Genomic DNA, 18,428 nt, shown 5'->3' with positions numbered 1-18,428 from the left:
TTAGGCCTCTCCTGACTGCAGAAATATCTGTACCAGTGTCTCTCCTGGCAGGGACATTATGGCCATTCATCCCACGGCCTTATGTGCTCACTGCCTGGCTGTGCAGTGGCAAACGTTACAAATCCCGGGTGATGAGGGGTAACTGCCTGAGGTGCCCAGTTAGCAACATTCCCAGGAGGTAAGATACCTGCGGCCTGTTCCCACTTAGCACAGAGCATTCGCTCCTCAGGCGCTCAGCGGAATAACAGTGACGGCACCTTCCAGACTCCTCTGTTTTCACACAGATTTAGAGTGAGGACTGGAGAAGTGAACTTGGGGAGGTGAATGCCCAGCATCGCATCCACCCTTCTTCTTTCCATGGGTAAAGTGGGAACCTTGTCTCCTACCAAACTTAAACCTTCTGTCTCGGGTATGGAATTGCTCATATTGAACAGCATCTACTGATTCCACCTTTTTATCCCCTAAATGCTTTTACACCTCATCCGCTAGTATATATTTTGAAGAGTTTTTTTGTGGATTTGTTTCTGCAAAATAAAATCATGCTTCGGGATTACCTCCAGATACCAAATTTTGCATAAGCAACCCTGCCACTTAAATTAGCTGAATGCACTACTCTCATTCATTTTGGTCATATTCTGCTTCTACTTCTGTTACCCAAAATGAGTAAACAGGAAATAAACCAATAACCAACTTGTCTCTTCTCCACCACACTGAAAACTCTCTTAATCCCCCCAGGGTCTCAGAACGACAAGCTCTGCACACTACCCTACTCAACTCTGCCACTGTGATAGGTTGGGACCCCCTTGGAACTATCACTAATGTGCTGCGACCCCACTGGGTCTCCTTCCTCTGACAGCCTGGGCACCCTGTAGTCCTGTCTTCCTGGGCCCAGCTCTCCGGCCTGCTTCAGCACAGAGGGACAGGGCTGCACCCCCCAAAAGCTGCAAACGCCCACGGAAAGTAACAGTGTGAGACCTATTCCAAGCACTTGAGTAAACCAAGCTGAATCGCAGATAAATCTGTCTGCCGTTGTATGGAATTCCACACAGAGTAAGTTAATGAAAAGTTGCAGTCTTGATCAATGCACAGAGATGCAGAGTCCTCACCTCCCCGACAGGTAACAATTATTTACACTGGGATTATTCATAAAAAGTGATTGTTATTAAGTATAAAAGGTAGGGGATTTAAGTGATCATATAATATAGCAGACAGAACAAAGATTACGAAGCAAAATACAAAATGCAAACTAACCCTACTACATTACATGTAATATCTCACCCTAGAAGTTGTTCTAATAATTGTCACAAACCCGACATCCTTCTAACAGGGGCCCAGTCCCTTCCACCACTTCACGCTTAATTGTTTCCAGCAGATATTTTGGCTGGGGTAGCCTGGGAGAACTGACAACCAGGAAAAAAGAATTGCTGGGGAAAAAAAAAAAAAAAAAAACTTTGCTCCAAAACCTGAGCCCCCTCCTTTCCTTCTTGTGGAAAAGTACAGAATCCAAGATGGGTTCCAGCACCAGGTGTCATGGTCATAGAAGCCATTTCTTACAGGTTGGGTTTTTGCAAGAATGGACAATTATAGGAAGGAATATTGGTAAGGCCCAATTAACTACTGGGGTAAAGTTGCCCAAATACCTGTTGGGTCATATCTATATGTCTTACTATAATTATCCATTCTCACATAATCCCTGCCTAGTGGGGTAGAAGGAAGACGCTAAGCTTCCTTCTTTCAGCGTGATCCTGCTACAACCAAGGGTATCCCCACCACCATTCCCTCAGCCACCCGGTTGGAGAGAGGGATGCTAAACCTTTCTCCCTTGCTCAGTTCTGCTATAACCGAAGGTGTGTACACCTTGGACAAAAGCACTCCCCCTCTCACCGACCATGCCTACCAAAGTGGGAGCAAAGAAACCTAATTCTCCCCTCTCTTTCCCAGTAGTTCTATAACCGGGGTGTGTGCACACCTGCATGATCAACTAATTTATACATAGCTATATAGTGTCACAACTGCTTTTAGCAACATTTACCAATAGCCACAGTGCATACCGTTCCTCTTTCACATTTCTCCAACCAAAATGTCATGCTTACAAAGGAGGAAAGGTAATACGCTGTGTTTATTGAAAATACAACATGAAAAGCACCAAATGCATCACACACACAGATCCTGCAGATGATCTTATAGTGACCAGTCTGTTGTGGCTCAAGTCAGAGTATTCCACAGTTATCTGTTGATGGTTATTGTCTAGCTTCCCATCGTTACCAGTTTGTCGTCTCACTCTTGGGGATGTCTGCCTGCTTCTTGGTTGTCTTCAAGGTTCTGACTTCTTTGTGACTATCTGGGCATTTGTGGTGGCTTTCACAATTATCCTTAACTAGGCTCACATCCTCCATTCACTCCAAACAATTTACAGGACATTTCTTGTTAAAAATTTTTACAAAGGATTATATAATTACTAAAGAAATAATTTAAATATCTTATACAACTTAATCTGCATTGCATCCTAGAGGCACAACTTAATTTGTAATGCTAACACAAAGGAAGACCTTATAGTAAACGTTGTCTAAACACCCTGTCTGGCAGGGTGAAAAAGAAGCAAAAACAGAACTTACAAGGTAATCATTATATAGGACTTGTTACCTTCATTATACTTGTATTCTTATACCAAGCCTTTTAAGACTACACTTGAAAGAGAATCCTCTGAACTGTCATTCATGCTTAAATTTGACATTTTACATCTAAGTTTGAATAAAGACTCTAATTATCTTACCCATTACAAAGATAGCTTCCCCAATTATCACCTCTAATATCATTAGCTCACAGACATTTACCTCCCCCCCCATCGCCCTTCTGTTCTGCAATGTGATTTGTCCTTTTCATATGTGTTCATTTTTTTTAATTGTATCCTTTGGTATGTATGGTTGTGACTATTTTCTTCCACTATTTGATCTGAGGAAGTGGGTCTGGCCCACGAAAGCTCATCACCTAATAAACCATCTTGTTAGTCTTTAAAGTGCTACATAGTCCTGTTTTTTGTTACAGTTATCAATAGGGCCTCTTTTGTGGCTGTCGTGTTACTGAACCAAAGTCTTGCTCACTAGGTTACCGGCCAGTTGCTGTTTTCATGTTACAGGCCTCTATGGAGGCCTGCGGACTCCATGTTACTGACCCTCAATTTACTGTATCATCCAGTAACTAAACAGGACTGTCCAAGACATTACTGTTAGAGAAAAGAAACTGCCCCCCCAGTAAAAAAGTTTGGCCAGGCCGCTCTTGCTATAGTGAGCTGCAGTACTCCTTGACAGAAGCTGGCCGCACCCTTCCTGCATACCATTGCCTTTAGAAAAAGGGAAGGTGTGAAAAGGGGAAAATAGCCTCAGACTCTCCCACCCGTCACCTTGGCATGAGAACCCACCTTGGCGTGGGGCTTACCTGGTCGCATGAAACCTGCACAGTTTCGGCCCAACCCCTGGGACACAGACCCCCCCCCCCCCACTTGGTGACCATTGGGCCATATATGGTAATATGCAAGCGCGGGAAAGCGATGTGCAAATTTGGGGATAAATACCCATCACACAGTTCGCTCTAGGAGGTCTTCGCAACACACGTACCACCGTGCGTGTGCCTTCTCGTATACTTCAAAGCGCTGCCGGCCTGATCAACCAACCAGCCACCTCCTCCGACTCTCGGGCGTAACCAAGGCCTTCGTAACCAAACCGATATCTGTGAAATGTTCCGTGTGTTGTGTAAGTTGGTATGTAGGATTTGATTTTTTCTTGTTGTATAAGCTTAGTGTTGTAGTTGTTTTGGGGTAGTACGTAGAGTTTGTAGTTATCACAGTTATTTAATTAGTGTAGCTGGATATTTTAAGATTAGAGACTATTCCTCTTGCCGTTCCCATCCTTATATCTCTGACACGTTTAACTAGAAATCATAGAATAAATACTGTAAATTCATTATTAACACGGTCTATTAAAAATCTTAGAATAAATACTATAAATTCACCACTGTCATAAATAAATATTTTTTACTTGATAAAACTGTCCACCTGGTTCTGTCCTTCCCCCCTTGGGTATTCATTATCGGACCTGTGATTCTTGCGACAATTACACCCAGCAGTATGTGCCTGAGGAAGGCCTCAGCCTAACAAGAAGTAGCCACGGAGACTAAGGTGATGATGATGTTCACTGAAAATCCTTCTTCACTGGATTTTAGAGGCCTCCAGCCACTTACTGTGGGCAAGTCTCTGTCATTCATCACTCAGGTTTCTCTAGAGTAGCTCTGATCCTACAGAAGAGACCATGGCTGGTGCCCATTTCTCGTAGCTCTCTAGTCAGGATTCTCTCTGGTTACCCTCTCCCACTGGCAGGGCTGATGAATGGCTTTCCTGGCTTTCTTCCCCCACTTGTAATGGCTCTCATCTTTGTTTGTTCAGATGCTTCAAGCAGATGATTTTGAATTTACTGTAACCATTTCCTGAACACAAAATATATCAGTTCCATTGGCTTTCAAAGGCTCAGCCTGTTTTTGCTCGTCCTTTAAAATATGACAAAGTAAAACAAAGACATTATGAACTTACAGTTACTGTCAATGAAACAGCTGGTACATTTACCTATCACCTGCTGGAGTTCTGTCCTACAGTATGTTGTTCAATTCATTACAATGGATTATACTTTTTAATGTAGTTCCCCACTTAGAACAAAAGTGTAAGTTACACTGTCAGGCAGTGTCCCTTGTAAGCTGTGCACTTGTCGCTCAGATGAGAGTGAAATGCTGCCCAGCTGATTAACTGAGCACCCACGGCAAGGTTTTCTTTCTACTTGTGGTGCACATTGGCACATGCCTCCATGCACATCAAAATTTATTCTGCACACGGATTGAACAGAGAAGAGGGAATGTTGCAGACATTACCCACAGCAGTGTCTGTGTGAGGAAGGCCTCAGAGTAACAGGAGGTAGCCATGGAGACTAAGGTGACAACGAGGTTCACTAGAATCCAGTGAAGAGGGATTTTCAGAGGCCTCCAGCCATTACACTCGGGGCAAGTCTCTGTCATTGATCACTCAGGTTTCTAGAGTAGCCCTGATGCTGCAGAAGAGACCAGGGCTGGTGCCCATTTCCCGTAGCTCTCTAGTCAGGACTCCTCTCTCTGGTTCCCCTCTCCCACTGGCAGGGCTGACGAATGGCTTTGCTGGCTTTCTTCCCCCACTTGGAACAGTGCATCGGCTCTTGTCTTTGCTTGTTCAGATGCTTCAAGGAGAGGATTTTGCATTTTCTGTAACAGTTTCCTGAACAGGAAGTGTACCAGCTCTATTGTCTTTCAAAGGCTCAGCCTGTTTTTGCTTGTCCTTTTAAAACATGACAAAGTAAAACAAAGACATTATGAACTTTCAGTTATTGTCAATGAAACAGCTGGTACATTTACTTATCACCTGCTGGAGTTCTGTCCTACAGTATGTTGTTCACACTCAGGAATCACACAGCACTTTACAAACAGCCTGGAGCAATCAGGGTCTATGCACAGCCCAGGTCACTGGTTCTGCCATTTTCAGGGCCTTGCACAGCCACAGAATGTGCGTGTGTCAGTGCAGGGGAGGTGGGGGAAGGGGCTCGTTCCTACTGAGTCACGTCTTCGGGAATGTCCCAAGATAAGCACTGTCCCATTTCACAGATGAAGAAAGTAAGGTGCATTGGCCCAGATCCACTCAGAGACCGAAATAGGGAAGTAGTAGAGTCTCCATCCCTAGAGATTTTTAAGTCTCGGCTTGACAAAGCCCTGGCTGGGTTGATTTAGTTGGGATTGGTCCTGCCTAGAGCAGGGGGCTGGACTTGATGACCTTCTGAGGTCTCTTCCAGCTCTATGGTTCTATGATTTAGGCTCCGGGCTCCCACGGACACAAGGAGCCAAAATATTTTTCAGATCTAAGAGGATCGGGATCATAGTGATGAAGTGATTTAGAACCCAGGTCTCAATTTATAACACATACACACTCCCCACCCCCACCCCATTAAGCAGGCCCCTGCTCCTCTTGCTTTATCCCAGTAAATAAAAGAACAGACAACTCACCTCTGTCCCCTGTTTACCTGCAAAGAAAAAGAAACCAGCTCGTCAGAAAACTCCGGTGCACTTTAATACATAAATGTATCAGTTCACTGTCCCAGTGCCATGTCCTGCCCTTAGACGCAGGCCCAGCTGCTCTCTCCGACTCAGGGGTGGCCATGTGTGCGCCTGCACAGAACGGGGTCCCCCCGCACTGTAACCGCTCGCTGCGCTGCACTTAGCAGCAACTTGAGGAAACCCCGCAGGGAGAGGAAGGGGGCTGGTGACGTTGCTAATCCAATGGGATTTGGGGCTCTAACAATCCTTTGCATTTACATAGCGCCTCACCTCTAGGAAACGCAAAACGATTTGCAGACACCGCAGGGGAACTGAGTGACTGGCCAAAATTCACACTCTGGCCATGGCAGGGCTGAGGACACAATCCAGGAGCCCTGGGTCCCAGTCCCAGCTATGCGCAGCAAAGAACATTCCCGCCTAGACCTGAGCACGGTGCCCTTCTCCTGGGAGACAAAGGCCAGGGCCTAGCGGAGGCACTTAGCTCTGAAGCAGGAACAGGTTCTGAACAGGACGCAAACTCCTGCTCCATGAACATCACTGCTCCCCCGGCAAATGGAACAGGGAACTTTGGGAGCAGATCCCCCAGGCAATGGGGCAGATCAGGGGAAGGGGAGAACTGGTCCAGGCTGCTGGGAGGATGTGAACAGCTGGTACTTTTAGCCAATGCAGAAGCTGGCCTGGGGCAAGGGCCAGTGTAAGGCACAAGCTGGGAAGAGAGAGGATCTTCCCCAGATAGACAGGGTCCATGGCCACAGTAGCTGGTGCTAAAGCACAGCATCCTCGCCTGGGATCAGCCAGGTCACCCTATAAAATAGGCCCCATTGAGGGTTAGTGGCTCCTACTGGCAACTCTTCCCAGAAGGGAGATCTGGACTACACTGGGCATCCTCAGTGACAAGAGGCTGTCAGGTAACAGGCTGGCATGTGGCAGGGTGAAACAAAGACCATTGTGCCAAATGCTGACTCTGTCAGTCTGACACCTCGCCCCTCCCCCCGCCATACACCCATTTACGATTTTCACAGGCCCCTCGCTTTTCTGACTTACATGTTACATTATATTTCCTCTTCACTTTCGGCCATAAAAAGTAGCCTCCAGCCCCTGAAGCCGCAAGTAAGACTAGAAGGATAATTATCACAGCTATCACAGCGCCGGACAGGCTGCTTTGCTCACAAACGGCATCAGAAATACGTGTCCCGGCCTTCGCTTCTGTCATCCTTTGCTCTTCGCACCTAGGATGAAGGGCGACATGTTACTGTACACGTCAGTGTGTCCACAGCCATCTGGGTTCACCCGTCGGTCCATCAGCTGAACACCTTAGTATAGTCAGATCCAATGTGATAAGACCCCACCTGGATTCTGGGCCCGAGCCTGCAGTCTAGCCAGGCCAAACTCCCACACATTTCAAGGCTTCAGGAGCAGAAGAAGCCGGGACATTAAAGAATTCAGGGCCCAGCTTGTTAACAGGGCATAGGATTAGGGTTATCAGGGAACGTACACACAATACAGACACAGAACTGCTCTCGGACACTTTTCCTGCCCACACCTCAGCGCAAGGCTCTGTGTTTAGCGCCAGTGTCCCTGCTGTACCCAAGCGGCACAGAGTGGGGCTCCCTCGCTGACTTGGGTGCTCCTCGGACAACCGTCCATTGTGAGCGAACCCTGAGTGAGCCAAAGGGCTAGATTCTCCATTGCTCAACACCCCCTTTGCATGGCTCGGCGGGCAAATGGGCTGTGTGGTGGGATAGGGCCTCACCTGGCACAGCTGGGCCATGGTATGGGGGCTGGCGGTGGCTGGAGATGGATTGGCTGAGGGAGGGGGCTTGGCAAGGATAGCTCAGACCCGCATTAGCGACCCCAACAGGGCCATGACCCGCAGTAGGCCTCAGAACTGACCTAGCCTGTGCCAGGGGCTGCACGGGCCCCAGCAGCCCCTGGCAAGGAGGCAGAAGGTCGTTGGGCCGGGGTGGATAATTGAAGAAGCTGAATGTCAGCTCTTCATTCTACAATGTGCCACGGGTATTTGGAACCTGTGATCTGCCCCCTCCCCTGTGGCCACGGGGCTCTCTGGCCATGGACCAGGGCTGCCCCACTGCCCAGTGGCCCTGCCCCAGTCTGGCATGGGGCCTGGTCCCACAGAGTCTCTCACCATGTCACTGCACTGATGTAGTGAGGCCGGGGCAGAGGGGCCTGCCATTAGAACCCACCAGCCACCCCATGTCAAGTTTTAAAACAGGCCTGAAGCCAATCCAGATCTAACAGAGAGTGCTGGGTACAGAAAGGGATTGCTGGGGATCCTGGGTTGTGCTCCCCAGCTGCTGAATTTCAGGGAATCACAGACCAGGTCTGATGTGGCCCCAAAACTGAGATACAAAGAAATCACCCTGGCTGCAAGAGTGTAAAGTCAGTGCCGGGAAAAGGCCACATGAAGTCGGTCACCTACTTGGTCCATGGCTGGCAGGCCCGGGACATATTGGATGCTGAGAAGGTTCCATCAGGGCAAACCTCACATTGGTTGTCACTGAACTCGGTGCCTATGAAAGAGGACGACAAAACTGGATTCTCTCCCGAATGCGTGGGTGAAGGGAGCTTTGGTTTCAGGAAGCTCTCCTGCTCCTTCTCCCCACTAGCACCCCCACCTTGTTGCACCCCTACCTCGGTCAGTCCAGGAGCTAGCATTTTTAAGAACTGAGCCGCACTGGCATTTTATTCCTGCCTGGCACTTGAATACGTCAGTACTCAGTTGAGCAGAGGCACGTGGAGAAAAATGCATCTCCTGCTGCACCACATATCTGGGCCATGACAGGGACCAGCCTCCTAGGGTTGCCAGGTGTCTGGTATTCACCCGGACAGTCTGGTATTTTTGACTCCTGTCTGGTAAAAACTTCAAAGAATACTGGACACCTGAGATGTCCGGTATTTTCTGAATTTCTCCCTGGCCAGGAGACGAAAATGCCAGGCACCCTAGAAACACTCAGCACCCGGCCTTCCCCTCCCCCTCCCCCGGCCCCCAACACCCCCAGTTCCCTGACCCCAGCCCCTATGCTTACCTGGTTCCCCAAGGCTGCTGGCACAAAATAGCTGCCAGCCAAATGACCTAGGGGAAGCAATGCTTTCCCCTAGGTCTTAATGCTCAACTGTTCCCCTGTTCCTATCCCTGCACTAACTCTTAAAGGGGACATGCTGTTTTAATGATGATTTATTTTAACTTTTTTTGGGGGGGGGGCTTACTTGGAGTCTTTTTTTTTTTTTTTTTTGCTCAATAACTTTGGTCTCTCCCCATCCTTTTTTTCCCCCTTCAACAGAATTTTTTTCCCCTTTTTTGGGGGGGGGGGGGGGGGCGGTATTTTTGTTTCAACCATCTGGCAACCCTAACAGGAACAGTGAGACTCAAACTAATGGTGCTGAGTTGTATAAAAGCACAAAAGCTGTAGGAGACACAGCAGTGCAGGGTCACAGGACACCAAGTGACAATACAACAGCTGGAGTTTGAAATCATTTAGCGCTTTTCCCGCTGTGCTACCGACTTATGCTGGGCTAGGTCAGGGCTCACAGCTCAGCAGTTTGTTTGTGAAACAGTCCCACTTGTCTAGCCAGGCAGAGAGGGAAAGCAGTGTCCTTGGCTACAGCTGTTAACCGCCCATCCAGGTCAGCATGTGCTCTAACACCACCCTGGAGCCGTGCAACTATGTACAGCCTAGCTACTCTTCCAGTCACTTCCCCACCATCACCTCAGCCTGGCCTGGCCCAAGGCTCAGCCAGTTTGCCCTGTTCCACATTCGCCATGGGACCACAGAGCTTTGCGTTGGACTTACAGCAGTTCTGTTCCTTACCAGGTACTTTCAGCCTAGAGCCAGGGGGGCAGACAGTGGAGCGAGTACACATTTCACAGTTCCAGTCTGTGGTGTTCCAGTCTGTGGTGTAACTGCAGAAATGCCCCGGGGCGCAGCCGCACAAAGTCTCCTTCGTATACGTGCATTTCTCATTTGTCGGCAGCCTGGCTCCTGTACCAAAGCAACAAATACCACAAATGGGAGACAAACCGAGCAGATACAAAAAGTAAAGTGCACCCCCCATCCTCACAGATCCACTGCTACATGGCACAGGAGCTAGAGGGGTTTATCATATCTCCACTTAACCAGTGTAGCCATGTAAACAAAACCATCTGGAGCCTGATTCTCAGCCGCCCTGCACCCTGTGTTGTATTTGTATCTCTGCAAAGGGTGCGGGCAAATTGCTCTCAATTCAGCCTTCTCTGCTCAGTTGCAGTTGAAATCCTGCTTTGCACCCACTCTGCCATCATCTGCACAGGTATAATAATGACAAAGGTGGTGGAGGATCAGGCTCCCTGTAGTCACATACAAAGCACGTCACCCTCCAGCCCAGTGGGTCCCTGGAGGAGCAGTCCACTGGAGGGGGACTGTGGGGTGGGGTAGAGCTGTCACAACACCAGCTACACAAACCCTCTTCCTGGCTGCTCTGCTGATCCCCATCTGCTGAGACCAGGCTTTGGAGCCAGAGGCAGCTGGTGCAAAGTAGAGCAGCCTGCAGGCTGTTCCAATTAATGCTGGGGACCACCAGACCCTGCTGGCCCCAGTGGCAGAGGAGCGGCAAGGTGGTGTTTTGTCTCTCCCACCTCCTGAGATAGGCCAGTGCCCCTCGACCACGGCTCTGCATCCAGGCCCTGAAAAGGGAAGTTCTGCCCTTCCCAGGGTACAATACAGGCCCTGAGGGCGCAGCCACAGCGCTGCTGGTCTAGGACAGAGCATTCCATCTGGAATATTATTATTATCTATTGTGTTTGTTCCACTTCTGCTAACTCTACAGACCCACTTTTCCACTGCAAATGAACTCCTGGGAGGATCCCACGGACCTTCATGGAAGAGGTCTTTAAAGTGCAGCACACGGGCTCTTGGACTTCCAGGTGTGTATCCTAATTGGCCCTGCTTTTGTCAGTGTGAAGTGGGCAAAAGGACTCAAAAAACTAATTAAAATCCACCTTCCACACACACACACTCTCTCTCTCTCTCTCACTCTCCCATCCCCTCCTCCCCACTCCTTTTACCTGTGTCGCACAATTCACATCTCTGGCACTCTGTTAGGCCATTGGGATGCTCCGTGTACTTGTCTCTCATACAAGGGATGCAAGTCGTGGTGACTTTTAGTGCACAACGTCTGGCCACTGTGTTCCCTAACACAAACAAAACATTAGCTCCTGAGTAAGCCAAGTTATACAATGCATTAATACAGAGATTGCAAAATTAGGTAATTATATATAGAGTCATAGAACACTAGAACTGGAAGGGACCTCAAGAAGTCATTGAGTCCAGTCTCCTGCCCTTACGGCAGGATCCAGTATTGTCTAGACAATTCCTGATAGATGTCTGTCCAACCTGCTCTTAAATATCTCCAGTGCTGGAGATTCCACAACCCCCCAGGCAACTTATTCCAGTGTTTAACCACCCTGACAGGAAGTTTTTCCAATGTCCAACCTCAACCTCCCTAGCTGGAGTTTAAGCCCATTGCTTCCTGTCCTATCCTCGGAGCCAAGGAAAACAATTTTGCTCCCTCCTCCTTGTGACACCCTTTTAGACACTTGAAAATGGCCCATGTCCCCTCTCGGGCTTCTCTTTTCCACACTAAAGAAACCCAATTCTTTCAGCCTTCCCTCATAAATCCATTTCTTCTAGACTTTTAATTGTTTTTGTTGCTCTTCTCTGGACCTTCTCCAGTTTCTCCACATCTTTCTTTAAATGTGGTGCCCAGAACTGGACACAATACTCCAACTGAGGCCTAATCAGGACAGAGTAGAGCGGAAGACTGACTTCTGGTGTCTTGCTCACAACACACCTGTTAATGTATCCCAGAATCATGTTTGCTTTTTTTGCAACACTGTTGACTCATATTGAACTTGGAGTCCACTATGACCCCTAAATCTCTTTCAGCAGTACTCCTTCCTCGACAGTCACTTCCAATTCTGTATGGGTACATCAAAACTATACCCCTCTGTTGGCAGACGGATGTAAATTAGACGTATTGAAAGTGCAAATGAAGACGGGATTTAAATATCCCACACTTCATTTGCATAATGGCTGCTTTTTTTCGAAACGAGTCTTTTAAAAAATGGCAGGTTAGACGGGGCATTTTCGACAGATCCTGTACTCCTCATTCAAAAAGATCCTGTACTCCTTTACGGAACCCGGTAAGCACCCGGTATTTTCGCCTCCTGGTCGAGAAAAAAAAAATCAGAAAATACCGGACATTTTCTAAATTTTTTTTACCAGACAGGAGGCGAAAATACCGGACTGTCCGTGTCAATAGTGGACACAGGGCAACCCTAACAGAGACAGATCTCTGTGTCCTCACCACCAGTTACATCAGGCCTGGGAAAAATACAGCCCGTGGGCCAGATCCAATCCATGGATACTGCAGGGAATCCCAGGAAGGCTCCCCATTTTCCTTGCCCCATGCTCAGAAACGAGGCTGTGCAGTCGTTTCACTTTAACAACTGAGCCCGGAGAGGAGGGGAAACTTAGATGCTGCTCCTGTCCCCAGCACAATCCCATTGGCTAGTTTAGGTTTCAAGAACAGGCAGCCAAGAAGCACAAGGGGCCCGTAGTTATTCACAGAGCACATGGCTTCAGGGTGGTGCATGGGGGAGGCAGCGAGGCTGATTCAGGAAGGGGCTGCTGGCTGGTAATCCTCCTGGTCAGAACCTTCATCTGGTACCCAAGTCCCTCCCTTCCCCAACCCTCTGTCCCGCTACTCCACATACCCACATCCTCTGCCCCACTTCTGCACCCATACCCCCTCCCAGATCTAGCACCCTAATCCCCGTCCAAGATCACAGTCCCCTCCTGCCCTAGCTCACAACCTAAACCCCTGGACCTCCTCCTGCACCAGGTCACTATCCAACCCCCTGCAACCCTAGTCCAGTGCCCCAGGTTACAACTGACTCATTCACCCAAACACCCTCGCTTACCCCAACCTCCCTTCTTCACCAACCTCCATCCCAGACCACGCACCTCCTCCATTAGTATCATGGAAGAGTGCGGCCCTCGCCCAACGTCCAAATTCTTGGAGTGACCCCTCCCATCAAAAATTATTGACCACCCCGAGTTACATTCCCAGTAGCAGAGGGTGTGTCCTTAAGTGACAGAGTCAACCTTTGGAAAGACCCAGTCACATTACGTACCTCCAAAGCACCTGGGACAGCAGTCAACGGGTACCTCGTATTCATGGGGGTGGCACAGTGGCACTTCCGAATGAGCCAATTGTGTTATCCAGAGAATGCCAAACACCTTAAGGGAGGAAGAGAAGAAAGAGGGTCTGAGCAGCTTTGCGCAGGCTCCCGAGCAGACAGGGCGAGGTTCCTTTGCCATAAGAAGCAGCGTTCACATGCTGCCTGTTACTGCAATAAAAGGGCCCGTGGTCATGTGACACCCTGCTCTCCCCTGACACTGAACTAGGAGCTATTCCAACAAGGAAAACACCATCCCTGCAGCCAGCTAGAGGCTCCCCCGCCCATCTCCTTCCTGTTTCCCCTGCTACCCCTTTAAACAGACCCTGCGCCGTCTCCCCGCTCTGTGTAGCAGACCACAAGTGACTGGGCTAAGGGTGCAACTGGAGGTGGGACTCCAACCGCCATGGCAGCCTGTCTGTGCGAGGGGACAGCAGCTTAGATGTAAGGCTGTGAACTGGTAACCAGTTAACTGGTTGCCCAGTAAGCATCACCCTTCACAGGAGCCCTCCCTGCCCTGCCGCTTCCACCCAGTGTGAGCCTGCAGACACCAGGCCCCGAGCCTGCGCCGCTGGGAGCCAGCAGCCTGTCCGCCCCCACCCTCCTTACTGCCACTTCTGTCCCCAACCCACATGGGGCTACCAGCTCGGAGTAGCTGGGATGGAATAGCCCCCGCCTGTCCCTGTTAAATCAGTTAACCAGTTAAACTTAAAATTTAACAGGTTAACTAATTAAACTGAATTTCCCGGCCCCTGCTAAAAGTCTGACTGAAAGGAGACTAACCTGGAACTGGATTGTTAATTTTGTGATTGCAGAAGACAGAACACCCTTGCTCTGCCACTGCGCCACGGCTCTGCCCCCTGCACCGTCCCTTCCCCAAGATCCCACCCCCACTCACTCCAACCTCCCCCCTCCAATGCTTGCTCCCTCTGGATTCATCTGCTCATTTTCATGAGGCTGTGGCAGGAGTTGTGGGGTGGCACAAGGGAGCTCAGGGCTGGAGTGCAGAGGGTGTTGTGACCTGGGCCAAAGGGTTAGCATGTGGGAGGAGGTGCAGGGTGCAGAATCTTGGTGGCATTTACCTCCGTAAGCGGGATGTTCCTGTAGCTCCAACGCGCAGTGGGCAGCCAGGAGGGCTCTGTGTGCCGCCCCTGTCTTCATCTACCACCCCTGTAGCCCTGCTGGCCTCCAGCTACCTTGGGCCTAACGGCCGCAGGGACATGTCGCTTCTGGGAGCCACGTGAAGCCAGGGGAGACAGGGAGCCTGGGCACTTTTATCAGCTCTCCACCAGAGCTAGGAGGCAAAAGGTAAGCCAAGAGCCTCACAGTTTGTTGTCTTGCTCTGCACAAGGGCCTGGGCATATTGACTGTTTCCTGGGCCTGAGCATCGGCCTGAGCCCCTGAACTGTTTGCTGCCCTGCCTAGACCAGGGCCTGGGGTCATTGTCTGTGTTTATGGGGTGGGGTGGCCAGATGGCCTTACTCACGATCTATTAAAGAACTGGAAACAAAGGTTAGGTATAAATGGTCAGTTTTCAGAATGGAGAGAGGTAACTAGAGGTGTCCCCCAACAAAGTGAATAAAGAAAAGTTATTTACTTGTTCCCATAACATAAGAACATGGGGTCACTAAATAAAATTAATAGGTAGCAGATTTAAAACAAGCAAAAGGAAAATTGTCTTCACGCACTGCACAGTCAGCCTGGGGAACTCCTTGCCAGAGGATGTTGTGAAGATAAGGACTTTAACAGGATTTTAAAAAGAACTGCATGAATTAATGGATGTTACCGCCATCAAAACCTATCCACCAAAATGGGTAGGAATGGTGTCCCTCATCTCTGTTTGCCAGAAGCTAGGAATGGGCGAGAGGGGAGGGATCACTTGATTTTTATCTGTTCTGTTCCCCCCTCTGGGGCACCTGGCATTGGGCACTGTCGGCAGACAGGACACTGGGCTAGTTGGACCGTTAGTCTGATGCAGCCTGTCCATTCTTTGGTATTATGTTCACATTTCAAAGAGGTCATTTTAACATGTGGCCGGTGTCACTGCTTATCCCCATTTCTGTAGTAACAGCACCACGTGCTAGCTCCACATCCTACCTCCCAGCCATAGGACGCATTCAGAGGAGGGATGGCTTGTGTTTGTGTGGAGAGGACACATGAAGAAGCCCAAATAGGAGGTGTTTGCTGCTCACCTGTCAGCCTGCTACTCACAGTCTCCTCATTCCCACTCTCCACAGTGTGGGTCAAACTCTGCTCTCACTGAAACCTTAAATAACTCTCCTGTCCCTCGTCTGCCTAGAATCCTCCTGCACAGCCTAGGACATGATCCACCTTCCCAGAGTCATGTGAGTGCTCAGTTCAGCTTGAGTCTAATCACAGGGCTCACGGTGATGGGCTGGAGTCACAGATGTAGCCTTTCACATTTCAGCTAAAGCCGCCTTCTCTTAGGATTTTCTAACTCCTGCAGTATGAGGGGTAACATGAGAGCCACTTGGAAACCACATTCCATTTTCTAGAGGAACAGTCTCTTCCCCTTGCATGGATGGGACAATTTGGTCAGTACTTACAATACAGTTGAAATTAGCACCTGTTTCAGTTTATACTGTGACCCCCACAATGGAAGAAGTGAAAGATCATGAGCCCTGGAAACCTCCAAAGTGAGCCATAACACCACAGCTTCCATACAGGCCTGTATTGACCTGTTCCCAGATAGATTCAGCGATAGACAGAAACAGCAGATACAAACCAACAAAATATAAGGCTATAGCAGCAACAGATATAATGCAACACACCACAACGAGGTGCTGTCCAGTTAGAATCTTCAAACACTTCCCCATGCAAATGGCAACTTTGGGGTAGGATGATTTGTTTTTCTAAAATCAGTGTCCATTAAAAAGTCGTCTGCCAATCTACATAACCAAAGGTCATTCCACTTAGATCCACCCAGCTCCAGGCTGAGGATCAGCTGATGAGAACAAACCAAAATTTTCCAGCCGTGTGTTTTCCTACTAAGTTAAAGGCAAAAAGTTACATTTGCCAGATCCATTTTTGCTGTGCTTTGCTGTCTCCACCAGGTGGAACCAAACGGCTTCTCAAGCGCAGGTCGAACTTCTCAAACAAAGGACAAAGTCCGACTCAGGCAGGCAACAAGCGTTTCGTCCGAGTCAGTCAAAAGGAGAAATGTAAAAGGTTCAGCTTCCCGAGATCGTATTATCGGTCACAGTCGATTCCCACAATCCCTCCCTTTACCGTCCCCTGCCCCCACATTTGCACCCCAAACCTCCCACGGGATTTCTGTTGTGTGCGCTGGCCAGGCCCAAGCTGGTTGGCTCTGGAATATTTCCGGACTTTTGGAGATCCACTTACCCAGAGCATGGTCCTGGGAACAGACCGAGTGTGTCTGCCTCTGTGCCCCACAGGGCTTGGAGTCTCCAACCTCTACAGCTCAGCGAGGCCTCCGACTCCCGACCATTGCCAGCTAGCACACATAAAAGAATCAATGGACACAAATCTGATATTAGGAATGGCAACATACAAAAACCTGTAAGGGAACACTTCAATCTTCCTGGACACACAATTGCAGATCTAAAAGTAGCCATCCTGCAGCAAAAAAACTTCAGGACCAGACTTCAAAGAGAAACTGCTGAGCTACAGTTCATCTTTAAGTTTGACACAATCAACTCTGAATTAAACAAAGACTGTGAATGGCTCGCTAACTACAAAAGCAGCTTCTGCTCTCTTGGAATTCACACCTCCAGATCAGGTGTTAGAAGTGGGCCTCATCCTCCCTGATTGGCTCCACCTGGTCATCTCCAGCCTGATCCTGGCCTGCATATTTATACCTGCCTCTGGAAATTTCCACTTCCTGCATCTGACGAAGTGGGTCTTTGCCCACGAAAGCTTATGCTCCAACACTTCAGTTAGTCTATAAGGTGCCACAGGACTCCTCGCCGCTTTTGCAGATTCAGACTAACACGGCTACCCCTCTGATACTTGACTACCGCACGTAGTGAGCCCGATGCCACTGTCCTGTCCTCCGGGCTCTGCCCCATGGATCCATCGCCCCCTTCTCCTGGGAGCCCCCTGGGCACTCCAGCAGGACACAATTCCACAGTTCTGGTCCAGATCAGGGTCCAAATCCAAGCCCCACGGCCCAGCACCAGACGAACAGCAGCTCTGACCGTCCCAGCCAGACACCACTGAAAGTGAAAGTGAAAAATGCAACAGGAACTTCCCAGCGAGGCGGGTCTCGGGTTGAATTTTTAAACGCAAAGATCATTAAAATAAACCCGCAGTGCAGCGGGCAGCAGACAGCGTTAGCCCTGCAGGCTCACACCGAGGGGAACACGGCTTGTGCTGCCCTGGGCTTCATTAGGATTTTTAATCCAGGTAATTGTCTCCATAAAAAAACACACCTGCTGCTTGTCCCCAGCAAAGCCCCAGCCGTGTGGAGTTAAGAGCCCCTCAGCCTGTTTTTCTTGGGCCCCGGCTGGCGATGTGAATGCTACAGGCAAGTCCGGCTCAGAGATTCCTGTGGCTCCAGCTCTGTGGGTCAGGGGTGGTGGGATATCCCCACCATAGCTCCACCTCCCCTTGCCTCAGACACATCAGATGTAAGGGGCACTTCTCTTGTGAATCACCGTAGGTGGGGGGTGGCCTGGACAGGATCATGACACAGCCTCTCCAGGACCAGTGGCCTGAGCAGAAAGCTGCAGGCTGGGACTTTCCAGACTGGAAAATCTCCACATAAGACCACACCTGTTTCTCCCCAGCAAAGCCCCAGCCGTGTGGAGTTAGAGCCCCTCAGCCTGTTTTTCTTGGGTCCAGGCTGGTGATGTGAATGCTACAGGCGAGTCCAGCTCAGAGATTCCTGTGGCCCCGGCTCTGTGGCTCAGGGGGTGGTGGGAGCTCTGAGGAGCAAAGCCCCAGGACAGATTGAGCTATGGAGGCAGAGCAGCATTTTGCCAGGACAGCTTGTTTCTCTGGGACATGGGGGGCAGGTTGGGCGGAATAAGCCCCACAGGTAGAAGCGCCTTGTCCCGCGGGAAGGTGTCTCCCGAAGAGAAGTGCT

General features: G+C 49.6%; 1 protein-coding gene across 3 annotated transcripts; it reads right to left on the bottom strand.

Moving 5' to 3' along the window:
* Positions 1–2,100: 2,100 nt before the first annotated feature.
* On the bottom strand, positions 2,101–18,066 carry LOC142818242 (tumor necrosis factor receptor superfamily member 14-like). 3 transcript variants are annotated; one of them, XM_075906676.1, is made up of 9 exons: positions 17,200–18,066; positions 16,724–16,835; positions 13,313–13,418; positions 11,183–11,308; positions 9,951–10,121; positions 8,561–8,651; positions 7,165–7,349; positions 6,070–6,086; positions 2,101–4,539 (listed from the first exon to the last, which is right to left on the bottom strand). In XM_075906676.1, the coding sequence occupies exons 2-9, from the start codon at positions 16,730–16,732 to the stop codon at positions 4,444–4,446; spliced, it is 801 nt and encodes a 266-aa protein (XP_075762791.1). In that variant the 5' UTR covers positions 16,733–16,835; positions 17,200–18,066; the 3' UTR covers positions 2,101–4,443. The 3 variants fall into 3 exon arrangements, with proteins under 3 accessions (XP_075762791.1, XP_075762789.1, XP_075762790.1); XM_075906674.1 differs by having other exon boundaries at positions 2,101–5,350; positions 17,200–18,061; XM_075906675.1 differs by having other exon boundaries at positions 2,101–5,350; positions 17,204–18,061.
* Between the last annotated feature and the right edge of the window lie 362 nt (positions 18,067–18,428).

Source organism: Pelodiscus sinensis, chromosome 23, assembly GCF_049634645.1.
Source record: "Pelodiscus sinensis isolate JC-2024 chromosome 23, ASM4963464v1, whole genome shotgun sequence".
Lineage (NCBI taxonomy): Eukaryota > Metazoa > Chordata > Testudines > Trionychidae > Pelodiscus > Pelodiscus sinensis.
Note: the sequence above shows the minus strand (reverse complement) of the source record. Positions and strands in the feature narration are given on the sequence as shown.